The following is a 19,331-nucleotide window of genomic DNA, read 5'->3' as shown; positions in this document are numbered from 1 at the left end:
CAAACTAAGGCCTACATTAATTAAGAGTTCAGTTTCCAAATCATTATAAATTTGCATGCTTCAGCAATCCCCTTGATTTGTCCCTCAACAATATGACTCAATCATTCCACAATTAATAACATAAAGAAATAGAAAGAACTTAATGGAAGTGAACTATTACTAATCAAGGTGGGATTTAATACTTAACATACATAATTTTTCCAATCAAATTCATAGTAATTTGTATTCATGATCATAAAAGAGACCTGGCCTGCCCCAACAGGCAACAGGTGCAGCATAAAGTATCAAAAAATGTTAAAGTGTCTTACAATATTTTTTGAATTTGTCTTGCACGGCCTGCAGCACCAACGACCTTTAGGTACTTTTGAAACACCATAGCAAGCCTGGTGCACCTGCATACAAGGATACCAATTCAATTAACGCCATTATTATCGCATATCTGACTGTTAAGGCACTAAAACTAAACATAAAGTTTCATAACAGCATACTTTGATTAAGCAGTGGCTGCACTCTAATAAGCAATTAGTTTCATCTTTGTTTGAGCTCCCACACACACAGCAGAATGCATCTGAATCCAAAATAAAAGCCTGGTAGGTGCGCTCCTTAATGGATCTGAACCATAAAATATAAAGGTCAGCTAATTCAAATTTCACTTAAGCTCAATTGATTTTAAATTGAAATGCTTACTTCTTGGATTATTCCTGAAATATTCTTGAAATATTCTAAGTTAATAATATGCAAGTATCAATTGAAACGCTTACTTCTTGGAATATTCTAAGTTATATGTAAGTATCAATTGAAATGCTTACTTGGAATATTCTTGATACATTTCATCTGTTTGATCTTGACTATCTTCAGCATCCTTTAAAGAAGACAAGCCACTAGATATACATTTGCTTTCCAGCTTGCATTTTGATATATTTGCAAGAGAAAGTTTTACAGAACTAGGAATTTTTCCTGTATGCATAACAGGCTGAATGGTCAATGATGCAACAGAAAAGCCAGTAGTAAAGGCATGTAAAAACAGAATAACAGATCCAAGCACAAGTTACAACTATGGTGTGAATCTTTGTATATCATTCAAAATTGAAGCTTTTTGATGAAGCAGTAAACTTTGTAGCACAAATCACAAGCTACAGCATCAACTAGAACACAGAGAGAAGAAATATCAGGTGCCACCCTGCTTCCAATGATTAGAACATACATCATTTGATAGATAAGAAGTAAGCAAACTATTTTTTCATAATATACCTTTTGTTGTTAGCTCATAGATGCTACGCTTGCGCATTTCCTTAAACTTAGGCTTCAACCGAACACTAGATAAATTGTGCAATGCACCATATTTTTTGTTACTGCCATCATTGTGCTCCTTCCTCAATATGGATATTTCAGAAGCATGTACCTCGGTTCTACCATAGCATCCATCCTTTGCTTCTTTTATAGAAGTCCCAGGTTCCAATCCATTTTGTACTGCAGTTTTGGAAGCTTTATTTTCTCCTTCTTTCTTCAACACGGACTGGTCATCATGGCAAACTTTTCTTCTTTTTGAGTTTGTCTTCTTTATATCTAACATGGTAGCCAGACTAGGTTCATCTTCAGTGATGCTACATTTTCTAGTCTTCTCAAGAATTGTGCTAAGAGAGAGAATTTTGGGTGGCTTTGCTATTCCTTCAGCCAGTTTTCCATTGGAAATAATTCCAGAATTTCCACATACCACAGGCCTTGCTGTCTTATCACAAGTGTCCACCTGACTATTGGCTGTGTTTTTTATACAGGTTAATGAATTGTACTTGGAAGCTTTTTCGGTGATTACACAATTCATATCCAGCTTTTTTAACTGCTTATTCATATCCATTGTCCAATCCTGTTTCAATTTCTTTCCACCCGAAAGCCTCGGTACCCTAAGAAAGCTCAAATCATCATTTGCCTGTGTTTGATTATCATTTTCCCACTCTCTTTGGTGGCCATCAAGTCCATACAGATCTCTCTTCTGAGACAGTATTTTGGCAGAAGATAGAGCAGAGCGTTTCCGTTTTAGACTTGAAGGCCCATTAGAATAAATACGTGTTTTAGGCACTCCATGATCAGATCGGTAAGGCATTTGCATCTCCTTGGATGAACATAAGTTTAGCTCAGTATACCCAGTAAGTTTTGGATAATCATAATGTACTGAAGAAAGACCAGAGTCGGGACATGTTGCATCCAGCCTCTTCCATTTCATTGCCTTCTTTTTCTTTCCATGTTTCAGCTCCCTCTGTAATTGTTGTGCATGATTGATGTTGTCATTAAAAGTAAACCCAGCATGAAGTCGATTCCGAACCTTTTTTGAATTATACAAGCTTTTAACCTTAACCTCATTAAGACCTCGTAATGATTGATTTGGTAAAGCTGAGGATAGTCCTCCTTTTATTTTCTCAATCTTACCGGTAACACGAAGGGTTTCACCACTTTCACTGTCAAGTGAATCATCTGAAGACCAGCACTTTTCAATTCCTGACCCTTCATCAACTACAAGATCATTCATATATCTAGCATCCCCAGCCACTACAGTACAAGAGTCCATATTGTTAACCTCAACTGATACCTCAGTGACAGCAGGTGCAGAACATCCTGAACAGACATTAGACATCTGTTGCTCTTTCAAAGACTCAGCCTCTTGAGGGCTTCTTTTTAAGCCTTTAGCAGCAGTATCTGCAAATTGATCCTCAACATTTCCTCTGTCATCAAGCACCACATCCTCAGTGACCGTTTTGACATGAGCAGAATTACAAGCCCCCATCACCTTGCCTGGGACATCTCTCCACTGAGTAGCATGATAGTCATTCATGGGGAGTTCAAGTTGACTTTTCAAGTTTTCATTTTGGCCTACTGCATTTGCTTTTTCCTCAGGGATTGCATGACCATTATCAAATAGGGAAGGAACCAACATTGAAGATTTTCCACCAACAGCCCCAACATGTTCTTTATATGTATCATGAGAACCTTCACATCTGAGGATACAATTTCCTGCTAAACACACCGAGTGAACTGCACAGCTGCATTTACCTGGAAAGGATGAATTTGGTTCTTTATGACAATGTTTCCCATGCTCAACAGATGCAGTGGCAGTGTTTCCCATCCTCCCAAGTCTGAGATAAAAATGAAAAGATCATGACATATACTTTTTTTTGATAATTAACATGACAGAAACAACAAATGCAAATGAAGTAACATGGTAAGTAAACACGGAAAAGTAAATGCTAACAAGGATCTTTCTTGCAAATTAAACATTAACCTAGATAAAATGCAAACAGATTCCACACAGCATGGATAAATATGTGATTAAGAGATGCCTGGCTTTTACTTAAAAAGACAATTTACAAAAGAAACAAATCTCTTATTGGTTTCTTGCATATGAATCCATCTTTGAAATGACTCAAATATGCTGCCTGCCCTGAAATATATTTTAATGCCTAGCTTCAACATGGTTCTCAATACACAGAGTCAAATAATATTAAAAGGAAGCTTTGTTCTTGTCAGTTATCTTTATAGGTCCTAATCCTTTTAGTGACCCAAGGCAGTATTTCTTGAAGTGAAATACTCCATCGGGATGTTGGATTTACTCTAATTTTGTTGGTAAGGGATAGAAGATACCTCTCCTAATGTAATCTAACATAAGCATTCCCCTTTATTGAAAATATGAGGTTGCATGAAAGAAAACTTTGGAATATTTCCTTAATATAATCTAGCAGATAATAAATTTTGTCAGTGTAATTCCATTAAGATTTCTCAAATTAAGTTTTTTGTACTGAACTGACATTATTAGAAAATAATGAATTGCAGAAATGGAAATCACCTAAGCAAAGGTTGCTCATATGTAAGAGCATCATGAGAAGATAGGAACTGAATGTCAGGTTCTTTACAATGTGTTACAACTCCCTGTGCAGATATTGCTGAAGAATTGCACCAGTTATTTAGATCTGCATCAACATGACATGGTAATAATTATAATAGACCAATATATAAAAGGATAAGATGCCGTTCACTAATTCATCAAAGCAGAAACTCCTGAACTGCAGTGCAGACATCCTATAAAATCAACAAATGTGAAAAAAAAAATGCAGTTTGTGTTAAGAGAAGTAACCTCCAACATCAGCCAACTTCCCCACACCACCACTTGTGTAGCAATTAGAGCAAGATTGTAGTGGTTTCGAAACTTTGGAAGTATCCTGTTTACTCTTGGGATAAGGTCCTTCCCTTGATTCTTCAGCTGCAAATGGATCTTCAATAATTCCCTTCCTCTGCAATTCAGTACTGGAAAAGCTATGTAATCTCACTTGTTCTGGGTTCATATCATGGGAAGCAATAGCATTCTCTCGCTTAGACAACTCAGCTATATGCTTCAATACAAGCAATCTCAAATTCTCATCCAGTAAATGTGGATTTACATTCATACCCTCCTTGTTTGAGAAGGCTGGCATCAGATTGGGTCTAGACATTGAAGTTGCGGAAGAGGAGCCTACTGAAATGACTGACACAGGCATATCTGATCCAGCAGTTGCAAGAGAAGAATGGATTGATCTGAGAAAAGCATGATCTAGGTGACCACTGCTTCCAGTGCAAGACACCTTTCCAAATTGATTGGATTGCCTGTTGGCATCTAATAACATGGCAGATGGTTGACCTACAACAGATGATTGTCGTTCATACACTGTTGAACTACCGGGAAGGCAATACCCACCAATAACTCCAGTAGAGGGGCCTGAATTTGGCACCTGCTTACTGTGAAACACAGAGCTGATTCTAGGTGGAACAAAAAAGCAATTGTCAGAAACTCTAACCGCTTTCCCTTTATCCATCTGATTGTGAAGGCCCGGCCCTTGTTTGCCAGACTGCCTTTCTGTTCCTTCGCTTCTGTTCCATTGGAGAGCAGCTGGATCACATTTGGATATATGAGATTCATTGCACGGTACCCCAGGCATAAACTGCTCATTGCTACTAACAATATTACAAGCAGCTTGGGGCTGGATGTCCCCTCCAGAAGCAGCATTTAAGTGTGAAAGAAACATTGAAATAAGTGAGTTCTTAGTAGCATCAGTCTTAAACTGTTCAACTTTAGCAGGATATATAGCGTTGCTACTTCCAAGAGCATGGTGCATGGGGTTCACTTGGCATTCTGTCTCTCTTCCATAGGACATTGTTGCATCTGAAGGATTGCAACGAACATTTTGCCGGGATTCCTCTGTTACCCTGGGATTAAACACTGCATCACATAACCCACAACTATTCACCTGAACAATGGAGTACAGCTAGCAATAAACAAAGATAGAGGACAACAAAAATAGATTACAGAAAACAAACTAAGAAAATAGCATCTTCAAACTCACTACTATGGATCAAATGTCCTTGGAATTGAGACTTCTGGGAGTTACCAAGTGTGTCAAGTGGTTGAGTCCCTGCAGCTGGCAGAACTGAAGTGCACATTGTACAACTCTGTTGGGACGGTTGACCAAGCCTCAATTCAATATTTGAAGGCATTTCATCTCTATCCATAATAAATGCCTCCCTTGAACTGTTGCATCTGTTGGTATCAGAATTAGTCCCAGGAGATTTTAAACACCCCAAACTTGGGTTTGAAACAAATAGATTGCCACCTTTTGTAATGAAGTCAATATAATCAGAAATGGACTGGTATCCATTGTCTTGCTGCCTTCTGTTGTGAGCTGAAGTTGGCATTGTCAAACCCCTGGATATGGGATTTTCCTCAATTATCTGCTTATCCACCATGGCAGGCAAGACGTTATGCGAAGTTCCAATCGAATTCTTGACAAGAAGATTATTTCCCTCCTGACTATTCCTCTGTTGGGCATAGTGCATGATGTTGTTGGCTGGCTTTTGTACAGCACTTTGTTGTGTATGCTGGTTCCTAGAAGACAAAATATTATTCCAATATTTTCCAGGTCTTGCTAGTTCTCCAAGTGAATCAACTGGTTGAAACATTTCGGAGTTCTTGTGCATGTCTGGCACAGTTTTCTGGTATTTCACCAGACCACTGGTTGCTAAAAATTCTTCAGGCCAGTCCCATCCACTATGGTCATCAGGAACCCTAATCTAAAGCATCAGAAAAACATCACCACCTGATTTTTATGTGCTACAAATAAAATATACAACTAACAAGTAGAACTTTAATTTTCGGAAGATAGATAATCTGCGTATAAGCCACGGTCGTACAAATAATAAATTCAGACTCAGTTAAGTGGCAATAATTGTGAGAATCAGGAGGTAAATATTTTAAGCAAAATACAGTTCATAGCTAAATACCGCAAATCCCTGGAAAGTCTCAATTAAATAGAAGCACATGAAAAAAGTACTATTCACCTAACAAATAATTTATCTAAAAAAATATGCATAAATGTGAAAAGTAACTGCACCTGCAATGCATTCAATTATATACAGAAGATGCTAAGTACAAATATCAGGCCTGCCCAGGCTGAAGAGGAAGAACAGAAGTTCCTTGCATCCCACAATATAAGCATTGCACCATTGCCATAGGGGGGAAACAAATATGAAGTTATGAACAGTGGTATAAAGAAAGAAACCATGGCAGCAGCTACAGAATCCCTTATCATTTATGGTTAACCTAAATGATTGAGGGGGTCCATTTTTCTCATGGCTTACAGGTTAGCTGGACAAAGTGGAGACTAACCCTATTGCTGTTGACAGATAGGCAGGGAGAAGGCATTCTTATTCATTAAAAGATGATAAAAAAATGTTCAATGCGATAATGAGACAGAGATATCCAATGTTCAATTTATGGCATATTAAACAAGGTTCAAAATATTGAGATACCCGATACGCACGAACTTGTGTATCTGGTGTTTCAAATGCACACTCCTCTTTTTTTCCAAAATTGTACAGGGGGTCGATACCCAATACGCACGAACTTGTGTATCTGGTGTTTCAAATGCACACTCCTCTTTTTTTTCCAAAATTGTACAGGGGGTCGGTCTTTGGCCTGGCTACCCCCTGAATGTGGTCACACAGTAAAATGCATATTATTTAGCATACCAGAGCACTGCTGGAACCATACAATATGCCCCAATCATTGCCATATTTTGAATCTTGATATTAAATAATATAATATTCAAAAAGGTTAATTGACACTCATGGAATCTTAAAAACTTTCAAATAGGTGTAAACCTGATCGGGGGATGAGGATAGTCCAACTCCAAAAACCCCAAGGAAGATGGGGGTGGTTGCAGAGGTCGGTGGTTCAAGGAAGAGAGAGAGAGAGAGAGAGAGAGAGAACACAGGCCTATCCTCCCCTTAATGGTTTTAATCAATATGATGTTAACGGGTCCCCATATGGGTAGAAGATTCTAGCTCTTGAGTTGTTTGTAAATAGTTGGTGGACAATCGGTTTGATCCAATCTGGTCTAACCTGGATTTTGTGCCAAGTCAACCAGGTTAATGTACTTGTATAAATCCACTATCTTACAACAGGCACACCTATCTTATGACCAGGTATACCAGAGAAGGGAGCTCACTGTTCATAAGATGTAAAATACCAGACAGCACATGCCCATCTTACCCCAAACTTGTGGAAGTAAAGCCTACGCCACTGAGCAATGGTCTCCCCACTCTCCAGACGAACAGCATCTCCAGGGTTAACAGCACACAATCCTGAATGCTGTAAAATAACTGTTGTAAGAGTGTTTTTCTTATATCGTGATTCATGAATGCACACAACTCAGTGCCGGTAGTAGACATTCATCTATTATGTAATAAGCTTAATCTCTATCATTTACCTCACAAAATTTCGAGATAGACATATGCAAATTATGACATAAACATACAACTCCAATTAGCCCTGTGTTGCTGAGTAATAGATCTCCACCTTCCAAATTCATATAGAAAAATTTTTAGAAATGTTAACAATATTTCAAGTTAAATGAGAAGAAATGTTCTCACAAAAAACAAATGAGAAATAATGTGTCAAAGGCACTCACTTGTACCCAAGCAAAATACACGTGGATGTCGTCTTGTAGTAGAAGAATGATCAAGTCCAGCAGCTTTTGTCTCTGATGGAATATTAATTGAAGCCTGAATATTTTTTGTATGTAGCTGAGCACTGGGGTTTGTACTTGAAAACCAACCCCACCTAGGATTGACTCCCCTCTCATTGCCTTGAACGGTGTGATGGATGGATGTCTTGGGAGAACCTACACTCTGACAATTTAGACTTGCCATTTGAAGGTTATCATGCAAAACAGAAGCACGACCACAGCTAGCAGTTGAAATGATCTTGGATGGAGCAATTGGACAAACATCTGCATCGTTTCTCATGTTTTCATTTCCCTGAGGCTGAGAGAACTGCACACTGGGGGTAATTGGACCTCCACAGCCAGCACGGTTGACCATAACACTGATATCATGAATTGGAAGCTTACTAGCAATCATGGTTGATTTTGAATTTGACAGCTGCTGGAATTCGGATTGCAACTGCGATGATGAACCAGATAGGAGAGCTAGGAAAGAATTTGCCAGCTCAGGCTTGCTAGAAGTGGACGAACCTAAATTCAGTGTGCTGAATACCAAAGGTTCTTGCATGACTTCACGGTTTGTGAAGTTCAACTCTTGCACAGAATAGGATTGAAAAGGGTGACCTGCGTTTATCTCCATCTAGAGACAAAATCATTAATATTAGAAAAGGTAACCGGTATGATTGCCATTGACAATATTATAATAAAAAAAAATCCACCTATATGCTGAAGCTCGCACCACCACAACTTATCTGACCGAGAGCGAGAGAGAGAGAGAGAGAGAGAGAGAGGTCCCTTTCATTCTTCAGTACTTCAAGATAGCACAATATCATTGCAAGTATTTCAGTAACTATCCCAGTGAAAATGCTCAAGAAATATCGATGCCCAGTAGCGCTAGGAGATGGTAGTACACACCTAAGTAGACTTCCCCCGCAACCCATTCGCTACAAGCATCAAGACTATGTTCACCGAGACCACCCAGTCTACAGGTGCTACCCAATCAATCACTGATCGAGCAAATCATACTACATTACAAAAGGCACCATTTATCCAATCACACTAACACCCATCCACCATTTCGCCCAACATCAACAACACCATTCCTTACTCTACTGTACTTAAAACCGCTTAGAACTACCACCAAAGCCATCAATCATGCATGCAAATACTACAAAAATCAAAAACAAAATAGATTATCAAAACCCCAGATTATTGCTCTATACCTGGTTCCGAGATCCTTGCGGTAACAACTGTGACGGCGAAGGCAGCGCCGGCGCCGCCGACTGCTGCCAACTCGAACTGCATTTGCTCTGCCACGAGTTATCCATCTCCAAAAACCCCGGAAGCCCTACCCTTCCTCCATGTCAGCACCCGCAACCAGCGACAAACTCCGGCGATTTCTCAGCCGCTAAGCGGAAATGCTCTGCAGAAATCACTATAGAGATTGACAGATATCGAGACCGGAGGGAAACAGCACAGAACACCGAATAGAGTATGAATTGCACCGAATGGAATCCGGGTACCTCCGCCTAGATGCTCTCTCCTCTGCTGCGGTATCGTCTGCAGCAGAGAAAATATTTGCGTTGGAGAAGCAAAGAGAGGCGGGGAGAGAAATGAATGATGAAAGTGCATAGTTGTAGTTCTTCGAGGCGGGCTGAGCCTGAGAAGAGCAGGTACTGAACGACGGCCACGTGTATCAGGTTGAAGAGATTGCGACCGTTCGATGCGTGATCGAAGGGGGCTATTGGTCAAGCCATCCTGGCCGTTGATTGTGATCGCAGCTGGTTTCCCTCTTACTGTGGCTTCACAAGAGACACTGATGGGAGGCAAAAGGGGGAAGGAAAGGACCGAAGGACTCCAGACAGGGCGTGCGTCTACGGACTGCTGACCGGAATAGTGGTCTACTAACGTCCACATCCTCGGCCACTTTTTTGGGCTTTGGCAGTTGGGCTTATCCATGTGGAAGACCCACAGCGAATGGATTGGCCTGAATGAATGGAACCGGTCAGCTTTTTGGCTTCTTTGACAGTAGAGGTGGGAGCTTTGCTCAGTGTATTGTTGTCACAAGTGCTTTGTCACTAAAAGGATGCTCTATCATGGAGATGGTCCAGATGGGGTTTGGTTCAATCCCAGCCACACATCTGGTTCTGGGATGGATTTGCTTTTTCTAGTGTCTTTTTGTTTTGTCTGGTTGAATGAATGACTTTCTCAGAAACATCAGTCCATGTCATGACTCATGAGGTAGTAGTAAGGTACCAAGTAGAATGATTGCGGAATGCTCACATGAGTATCAGACAATTCTCTTCTCCGATCCCCCCACCCCAACCCGATTTATTTATGTGGGATTTGATGAATGTTGAAATGGGTACTGTTTTGGACCAGTCGGACCTGGTTGGCCCACCACCTGATCACAATTTTGGTTCAGGTCAACCTGGGTGACCCATCGAATAATCCATCAACCCGGATGGATGAATGGTTAACCCATTTGATGGGTTGTTGCTTTTTGTACTGTTTTGCTTTTTTTTATCATGCATCACTATCGATCTATTGACCGCTACCTGTTCATAGGTCGGGCTCGAGCTTGGCTTTTGCCAAAATTTGAATGGGGCCCAGTCCAAAGCCTGAGCACGACACAGTGTAAGTCATGCTCGAAGCCGGGCCCGTGAACAGGTTTCAGCCACATTAAGTGCCCATTTGGGCTTTCACATAGACATGCCCTTTCAACATGGTCCCATATGAACAACCTATTTCAGAAAGCCCAACTATGTTGTCGTTCAACCAAAAAAAAAAAAACTTTCTAGTGAAGCTTTTTCAAAGTAGCTGAAGGGTTGAAGCACAATGAAACTTATGGGTGGCAACGAGCCGAGCTATTCGAGCTCGAGCCCAATCATTGGCTTGATTATTAAACAAGCCGAGCTTGAGCCTATTAGAGTTTGACTCACGAGCTGGCTCGAATATATATATATATATAATTAAATTATAGAAAATAATATATATAATAAAAATATTATAATTCTTAATTTTTTAAATATCAAATAAAAAATATTTTTATATATAATTTTTTATTTTTATAAAATATTTGTTCTCAAAATCGAGATCAAGCTTATGAATTTTTTACTCAAGCCAAGCTTGAGCTCGAGCTTTAGCCTTGTAGAACAGTTTCGAGCCGAGCTCGAGCCTGATAGTATTCGGCTTGACTTGGCTCAAATCCACCCCTAAATTGAAACTATAGCCCTCCCAAGCATGCCCTAAAGCATCGAAAATAGGCTATTAAAAAGGAAGTGCTTATTCTAATAAGCAATTGTGAGCCTTTGGTGAAACTCACAAATTTTAAATAGGGGTAGTGTAGGTATTTTCAAAATGATGTAGTGAGCCAAGATAGGTTAGCAAGGATATAGGTGAAGTGGGATATGCTCCTCACATAGAGTGCCTTATAACAATCTCATAGGCACATTCCACCATGCATTGGGAACATTTCCCATAAAGTAACAACTAAAGAATTACTCTGCTCATATCAATAAGATAGCCCCCTAGGTTATTGAACTCTTTCTTGTATACGCTCATCATCAAGTCAATTGAACCCTATTGAAACACATAGGAGAAACCATTAAACCTACATAATTCAAATTGTTTTCCCACAATCATTTAAACCAATGGAGAGGCCCCTGCTTTGCAAAGGCAAGTGGGAGGTAAAAAAAGTTTCTAAAATAACATGTGTAAATGAGGGTGGGAAAGAATAATAGCTTCAATAAAATTATAAAATAATAAAGTTATTTTCACTTTAGTGTTGGGCGTCTATATATATTTGTAAGGGTACATATATCGAATTAATTGGTTTTGTGAAGTCATATTGTCAAACACATATGCATTATAAAGAGTGATACAAAATCATAATAGAGCCTTCCAAAAAGGTATCCCATCATCTCAATTAATCATTAAGAGATAAGACAAAATTCTTTATAGATGATGGTCCAATGTAGAGCTCTTCAAGTTATGAATTTAATTAACTATTAAACATGTATTTGTCTTCATTAAAATATATGCTAGAAAACTTCCCGCATTTGTATCAGACCCTAAACCCCACAAAATTGTTGTGTATACTATCTCACAAAATCCATCATATTTGTTTTGAACAAATCAGCTACTTCAAGAAGTGTTACCAATTCTCTTTCAACCAATGAAAAAAGTGTCACCACACATATAAAGCATAGGAGGAATGCTAAAAGAGAAGATCTTGCACTATTATGTAACAATCTATTTCACTTAGCTTGTGTTCGTATATCACACTAGAACTTAAACTATTTATTAAAATACTTGAACCAAATCTATTTCACTTAGTTTGTGTTAGTATATCACACTACTAATGCAAAACAATACAAGGACTATGCCAAGTTCGCGAAATTTTGTTTTAAGACATTTGGTGATAGGGTGATGAATTGGATGACACTGAATGAACCAGCAGTGGTCTCTTCTTATGGCTATGGTAATGGGGGTAGTGCTTCCAAAAGGTGTTCAAAAGCATATGGAAACTGTATAATTGGTAATTTTGCAACAGAGCCTTCCATTGTGACCCATAATATGATTTTGTATCATGCAGTTGCAATTCAGATATACAGTGAAAAGTATCAAGTCATAACTCAATCATGTGTTAATTTGTGTTTTTTCTATTTGAAATCAATCAAAGCCATGATTGTTGAGCTTCTATATCTGATTGCATGATTTATAGGCACGCCAAAAATGAATGATTGGTATTGTCTTGGATTTTATTTGGTATGAACCACTTACCAGAAGAAAGGCAATAAATGATGGGGTCAATGTGGTTGGCTACTTTGCATCGTCGCTCATATACTCTTTTGAATGGAGATTAGGGTACACAACAAGGTTTGGTATAGTTTATATCAACTTCAAAACCCTTAAGAAGTACCCAAAGATGGTTGCCTACTAGTTCAGAGAACTACTTCACAAAAAGAAGCACTAAGCATACAACATTGGCCAACCTTTCACTCTTTATCATTTTCTCACCTGTCTTGTTGTGTAATATTACTTTTAGAATATGATGGTCCACATTATAGAATTAGTACATGTCTATGTTCTTTTTTTTTCTTTTGTATGGTTTTCTTTATCAACTATTGGTCCTCATGTGAAGGCTTTAGTTGATTTATAACAAAAGAACTAAATCATGTTCTCTTTTTGTTATACTTTTTTTTTTTCTCATATGGCATTGTTCATACATTAGTAGCTACTAAACTTACTTGATGCAATGTGATATTCAATGTGTACAAAAAAAAAATGTTTGAAGTAAATAAATCACATATGTACATACATAATAAATGAAATGGGAAAAACAAAGCATTTATAGGTGAGATGATAAAAAATAAATCATAGACATAAAAACGTCAGGAGAATAATATTTTTACAAATAGTCAATAATGCCTTATAAACAAAATGACTAAAATTAAAGCCAAAAGGACGACTCTCCAAGCAACTATCTTGCTAAGGCCTAGGCAAATTGATAACCTCTTCTAATCAAGACATCACAAGTTCACAACCACTACTACTGCTATTTATTTATTTATTTTATTACTAAAAATAGATATAAAACCTAGTTTAAGCACAACACATCAATCCATTTCAAAATGTATCGTTTCAAATATAGCCATATGATCAACCCAAAATCCCCTAGTGTAATATATTTGGATACAATATCCATTGAATAAGTTTAGTTCTCTTTAAGAAATTTAGAAGGAGACGGACAATATTTTGGTTACTAATTTAGAACACCAAAACCATATTGAGCCATGTTTCTTCTGACCAATTATTCAGTTATGAATTCAGATGATCCAACTTCATTGTTCAACCATTTAATTCCTTGGTTCAATCTAGTACTTGAAACGCTGACTCTGATCCTCCTTAGTACTAGTCTAATAACATTTTGCATTTGTACTAGTTGAATTGGTTTTAAATATTAGACCTATAAGCGATGCTAACTAGTCGCATTCCACCATTTCCGACTTTGATACCTCTGATCAACTAAGTAAGGGGAAAACGAACATAAATCTAAGTAATAATTTGTTTGACTTGTAGGTATCAACCCATATGCAACTATATATCACTATGATCTTCCCTTAGCTCTTGAGTAGAAGTGCAAAGGATTATTAAGCCGAAAAGTTGTATATCAGTCACCAGAACTTAAACATAATATTCTAGTTTATTTAAAGCAGTTTAACTGCTTGTTAAAATACTTAAACAAAATCCTTAATACTTAGGGCATGTTCATTTGCTCTAAAGTCTAACATCTGAAAGTGCAATAATAACATTAAGAAGTATATTGGTTTTGGTGAACTTTTATTTCTTCTGAACTCTAAATGCAAAGAATGTTGTTCTGGACTCTGAATTCTGAATTCTTAAAATTATCAAATATCTATTTTGACCCCTTATATTAGAATTTTTGTTTGTCTTTTTGGGGGTATCATTGGAAAACAAAAAGTTTTATGATTGCACTTTAAGATATAAGAGGAAATGGACAACCATTTTTCTCTTAAAGTTAAAAGATTCCTTTTAAGATATAAGAATTCAGAGGAAATGAACATGCCCTTGGCCTTGAAATTTTTAGTTGATAAGAAATCTCAACAACTAACACAAAATAATACAAGAAGGACTATGCCATGTTCGTGGAATTTTGTTTTAAGACATTTGGTGATAGGGTGAAGAATTGGATGACACTAAATGAAGAAACATTGGTCTCTACTTCTGGCTATGGTAATGGGGGCAGTGCTTCTAGAAGGTGTTCCAAAGGATATGGAAACTGTATAGCTGGTAATTTTGCAACAGAGCCTTACATTGCGGCCCATAATATGATTTTATGCCATGCAGCTGCAATTTAGATATACTATGAAAAGTATCAAGTCAAAACTCAAGAATGTGTTAATTTGTTTTTTTTAGGTGAAATCATTCAAAACCATGATTTGCAAGTTGTTGTATCTAATTGCATAATTTCTAGGCACACCAAAAATGAAGGATTGGTATTGTCTTGGATTTTATTTGGTATGAACCGCTTACTAGAAGAGTATATGTAGACCAAGGAGCAATAGTCTTCTATCTTGGATGGTGACAACATAACTCCATTGAAATAAAATAGCCTTAACTCAATGATCATCTGTTGAATAGTACTATTTATGAACTTTGCATTGACTGTTTGTTATTATTGGTTTTGCAAGTTCCTCCATCCCATAGTATACAGTAAGTATCCAAAGGCAATGAAGAACACTATTGGAAAGAGGCCTCCCAAATTCACAAAAGAAGATATTAAAATGGTGAAGGGTTCAATAGATTTTTTGGGTTTCAACTAATACACTCCACACTATGCATATGCTCAACATCAAACTAAGAAACAGGCCCTAGGCTATGAGAAGGACTTGAATGTTGGCTTTGCTTGTATTATCTTCTTCCCTTACAACCCTCTCTTGTTAAAACTTATGTCCTGTGAGAAGTACTTCTGTTACTGATCCATGGTTATTTATGAACATTGTAGTTGACAAAAGTGGAGTGCCAATTGGACCAATGGTAATTAAAATAACTACACCTTATCTTTTATGTTGGTCTTTAGATCTATTAATTTTATAAATTGTAGTTATAATCTAATTAGGATCTTTAATTCTAATTAATTGAGCTATGGCTTACTTAAATGAAACATCTTTAGTAACTTGATAATTTGAATATTTTCAGGCAAATTCTGCTTGGTTTTATGATGTTCCATAGAGCTTATACAAGGTTTTGACCTACATTAAGGAGTACTATGGGAATCCAACTGTGATAATAATAGAAAATGGTATGGTGTACAAGACTTGAATTTTAAATATTCACATTATAGCTTTCCAATTAGAAATAAATTAATCTGCTCACTTGGTCCCGATAACTCAATAGTTTCTTATACCAAATAAAGATGGACAGTTTGTAAAACATAGTATCACTTGAAGGACAACTGTGATCCACAGTTTCTTTTAACTTGTTTAGCAAATATGGTTTACTTATGGAGCAAAGTACAATTTGGATCTTAGAAGACACTCTAATTCTGTCCATAGGTGCCACTGCACATGTTTTCTTTGTTAAAATAATTATCTAATGGACCAATATTTTGAAACTTTAAGACTTGCCCTGAATTTTATTTTAAGCACATTGGATGGCAGACATGGATGAACCAGATAATGTGACATTACCCAAGGGGTTGCATGACACTAGGAGAATTAATTTGTATAGAGGTTATTTGACTCAATTAAAAAAAGGCAATAGATGATGGGGTCAATGTGGTTGACTACTTTGCATGGTTACTTATAGACTCTTTTGAATGGAGACCAGGGTACACAACAAGGTTTGGCATGGTCTATATCGACTTCAAAAACCCTTAAGAGGTACCTAAAGATGTCTGCCTACTGGTCCAAAGAACTACTTCACAGGAAGAAACACTAAGCATGCAGCACTGCCCAACCTCTCCCTCTTTATCCTTCTCTTACTTGTCTTGCTATGTAATAATGCTTTTGGGGTATGATGGACCACATTATAGAATTAGTATATGTTTGTACTCTTTTTTTTTCTTTTGTATGGTTTTCTTTACCAATTATTAGTCCTTATGTTAAGGTTTTGGTTGATTTCTAACAAAATAACTAAATCTTGTTCTCTTCTTGTTATACTTTTTTTCTCGTATGGCATTGTTCATACATTAGTAGACCTTTTGTTTCTTCACAATTGCTTTCCTTCAACAAGGCATAAGAAATTAGAGCTCTAATAAAACCATTAATTGTATTATTAGCTACACCAAAGGTAAAAAACGAAAAAGAAAAGAAAAGAAAGAAAAAGCACAAAAAATTATCCAGAAACCCAGTACTTTTCTTAGGGAAATATACTAATAACACAGAGAGACACTACTTAGAAGTTCCAGGTGTCTAATGGGTTATAATCAGACCACTCCAATTACACATATGTGCTTCCACTCTTCAAGTTAGTTGATTAATCAGTAATCCAATTCCAGTTTTACTCGTCCAGCCAATTTAATTGATCATTAATTCCAAAAGCATTCATATGTAGACTAATGTAACCGGTTCTAGTCACGTACCAATTTTTTTGTGATGTATCAATTTTTTGGCTAAGTACATCGTAATTTGACATACTCCCAGGTGGCTTGTGACTCAGAGGATGATGGAGCTCCTTGGTGGCGAACTCCCTGATGGTGAGCTACTTGGTGGCCAACTCCCTGGTGGTGAGCTACCTTGATGAGCTTCTAGGTGTGTTGCCTTGGAGGCGAGCTCCCTAGTGAAGTGCAACCCGACTGCCCTCTGCATGAGGTGATCTACTCCTCTTTGTAGACGGCGAGAGCCGAGGAACCTATGAGAACTGAATCAAAGGACCCGTGGGTGTTTACCCGACGGGGCCACTCCGATGGCTAAGTTAACATTTTGATAGTAGAGAGCTTGAAGAGGATATTAGAGAAATGAGAGGGCTAGAGAATAGAGGTTACCTCCCTTTTCATCCCCCCTCTCCTCTGGGGGGTCGGAGCTCTTATATAGTGGCGTCCTGACAAATCTGGTGTAACCACCTCTGATTCTTTATCGCAACCGTTACTTGCTAGGACTGAGCTGGTGGGCGCAAGTAACCATTGCAGAGTACGACCATGCTAAACAAGGGACATCTCTCAGGGATGGCAGGCATGCCGCCGCCTAGTGAGAGACGTGGGCGCAAGTAACCATTGCAGAGTATGGCCCTGCTAGACAAGGGACACCTCTCAAGGCTAGCAGGCACGATGCCGCCTGGCGAGAGACATGGGTGCAGGTCTCCAAATTTGGCAGGAAAGGTTGTCAGTTAGGAAATCTTCCTAGGATACGCCGAGCTGCTCTACAACGAGCTGCTTTTCACCAAGCTGCCGGTAATGTGCCAATGTGCTTTTACCCAAGGCAAATCTTCGAGGTGGCCTACTAGGAAGCGAGTTGTTCGTAAGATGCCAGGCTGCTTGTGGCAAGCTGCTTGTAAGTGGAGAGCTGCCTGTAAGTGGTGAGCTGCCTGTAGCTAGCTTGATCTGTCTAGTTGTCAAGAGACTGCACTTAGTTGGCATGAGGTGTCAGGTGTCATAATTTTACTAGAGGGCCAAATTCGCCCTCATCACAGGCGTTCTGTATCCGGCATTACTAAAGCCTAATTCCAAAAACCCAACACATAAACACATCCTATCCATATAATATAAGTCAGAAATGCAAAGTGGAGAGATGCCTGTAAATGGTGAGCTGTCTGTAACTAGCTTGATCTGTCTAGTTGTCAAGAGACTGCACTTAGTTGGCATGAGGTGCGAGGTGTCATAATTTTACTAGAGGGCCAAATTCGCCCTCATCACAGGCGTTCTGTATCCGACAATACTAAAACCTAATTCCAAAAACCCAACACAGAAACACATCCTATCCATATAATATAAGTCAGAAATGCAAAGACATGCTTGAGATAAAAAATGAGATGGGAAAAAATAACAAATTTATAGACATACAAACATCAGGAGAACCAAGGCAAGAATGCAAATGGGAGTAATAGAAAAACCCATGCAACAACCAGAAGAACCTAGCACAAAAGAAAGTCAATACATAGTTCAATATCAGTATAGAAAAAAACTTGGTTTGAAGTAAATAAAGCAGAAACATACAAACACCAAAAGAACACTAGGCAAGAAACCAAACGACACTACGAGAAGAACCCTCAAGAGACAATAATGAAAACCAAATGAAAATAGAATGAGAAGTTCATATAAGAAGAGTATATATAGAGGTCAACATGCAAATACATATGCCAAGGAGAATAAATTATGGCTATAAATTATTATTATATCTATTTACCCAGGCAATCAAACACTGAGCATGCAAGTGACGGCCTATCAAATTAATCCTACAAGTGACGAGCTATCAAATTAATCCCAGTTGAGTACTATTAGATTAATCAAACACTGACGAAGAGACAGATTAATCCTCAAGCAGGCAAGTGACAGATAAATTCCAGTCGAGTGGTGACGGTAGGTTATCAAATTAAAGAATCAGCATGTATTACACTGGCCAGGGTCGTCGTTCATCATTCGTTCATTCTCTAGAGCATGCAAGGTACCTTTCCTTCGTTGTTCATTCTCCCATGCAAGGATCATTGGATGGAAGATAGTGCCAGGATCGTCGGAGGGAAAATCCTCGAAGGTCACCGTAAATGGCCAGGGTTGTCGTTCGTCATTTTCTCATTCTCCAAAGCATGCAAAGTAGCTTTCCTTCATCGTTCATTCTCCCATGCAAGGAT

At 38.2% G+C, this 19,331-nt stretch overlaps 1 protein-coding gene and 1 pseudogene across 5 annotated transcripts in view; one reads left to right on the top strand and one right to left on the bottom strand.

The window, feature by feature from the left end:
• Positions 1-9,662, bottom strand: part of LOC148843133 (uncharacterized) — a 45,021-nt gene extending 35,359 nt beyond the window's left edge. Inside the window, exons 1-12 of one of the 5 annotated variants that reach the window (XM_088958204.1) lie at positions 9,245-9,638; positions 8,741-8,832; positions 7,989-8,661; positions 7,788-7,876; positions 7,571-7,669; positions 5,367-6,090; positions 4,124-5,242; positions 3,836-3,959; positions 1,252-3,128; positions 810-957; positions 489-612; positions 309-392 (exon numbers count right to left, since the gene is read on the bottom strand). In XM_088958204.1, the coding sequence (XP_088814330.1) occupies positions 309-392; positions 489-612; positions 810-957; positions 1,252-3,128; positions 3,836-3,959; positions 4,124-5,242; positions 5,367-6,090; positions 7,571-7,669; positions 7,788-7,876; positions 7,989-8,661 (5,061 nt within the window). In that variant the 5' untranslated portion in view covers positions 8,741-8,832; positions 9,245-9,638. Of the gene's footprint in view, positions 1-308; positions 393-488; positions 613-809; positions 958-1,251; positions 3,129-3,835; positions 3,960-4,123; positions 5,243-5,366; positions 6,091-7,570; positions 7,670-7,787; positions 7,877-7,988; positions 8,662-8,740; positions 8,833-9,244 lie in introns of all 5 variants that reach the window. The other 4 variants (XM_088958206.1, XM_088958202.1, XM_088958203.1 and 1 more) reach the window with 4 other exon arrangements.
• A 2,790-nt stretch (positions 9,663-12,452) lies between these two features.
• On the top strand, positions 12,453-16,487 carry LOC148843132 (beta-glucosidase 44-like; annotated as a pseudogene).
• The last annotated feature ends 2,844 nt before the right edge of the window (positions 16,488-19,331 follow it).

Source organism: Nelumbo lutea, chromosome 8 (assembly GCF_056320005.1).
Source record: "Nelumbo lutea isolate HS-2025 chromosome 8, American lotus-T2T, whole genome shotgun sequence".
Classification (NCBI taxonomy): domain Eukaryota; kingdom Viridiplantae; phylum Streptophyta; class Magnoliopsida; order Proteales; family Nelumbonaceae; genus Nelumbo; species Nelumbo lutea.
The sequence above is the reverse complement of the archived record's forward strand: the minus strand, read 5'-3'. Positions and strand labels throughout refer to the sequence as shown.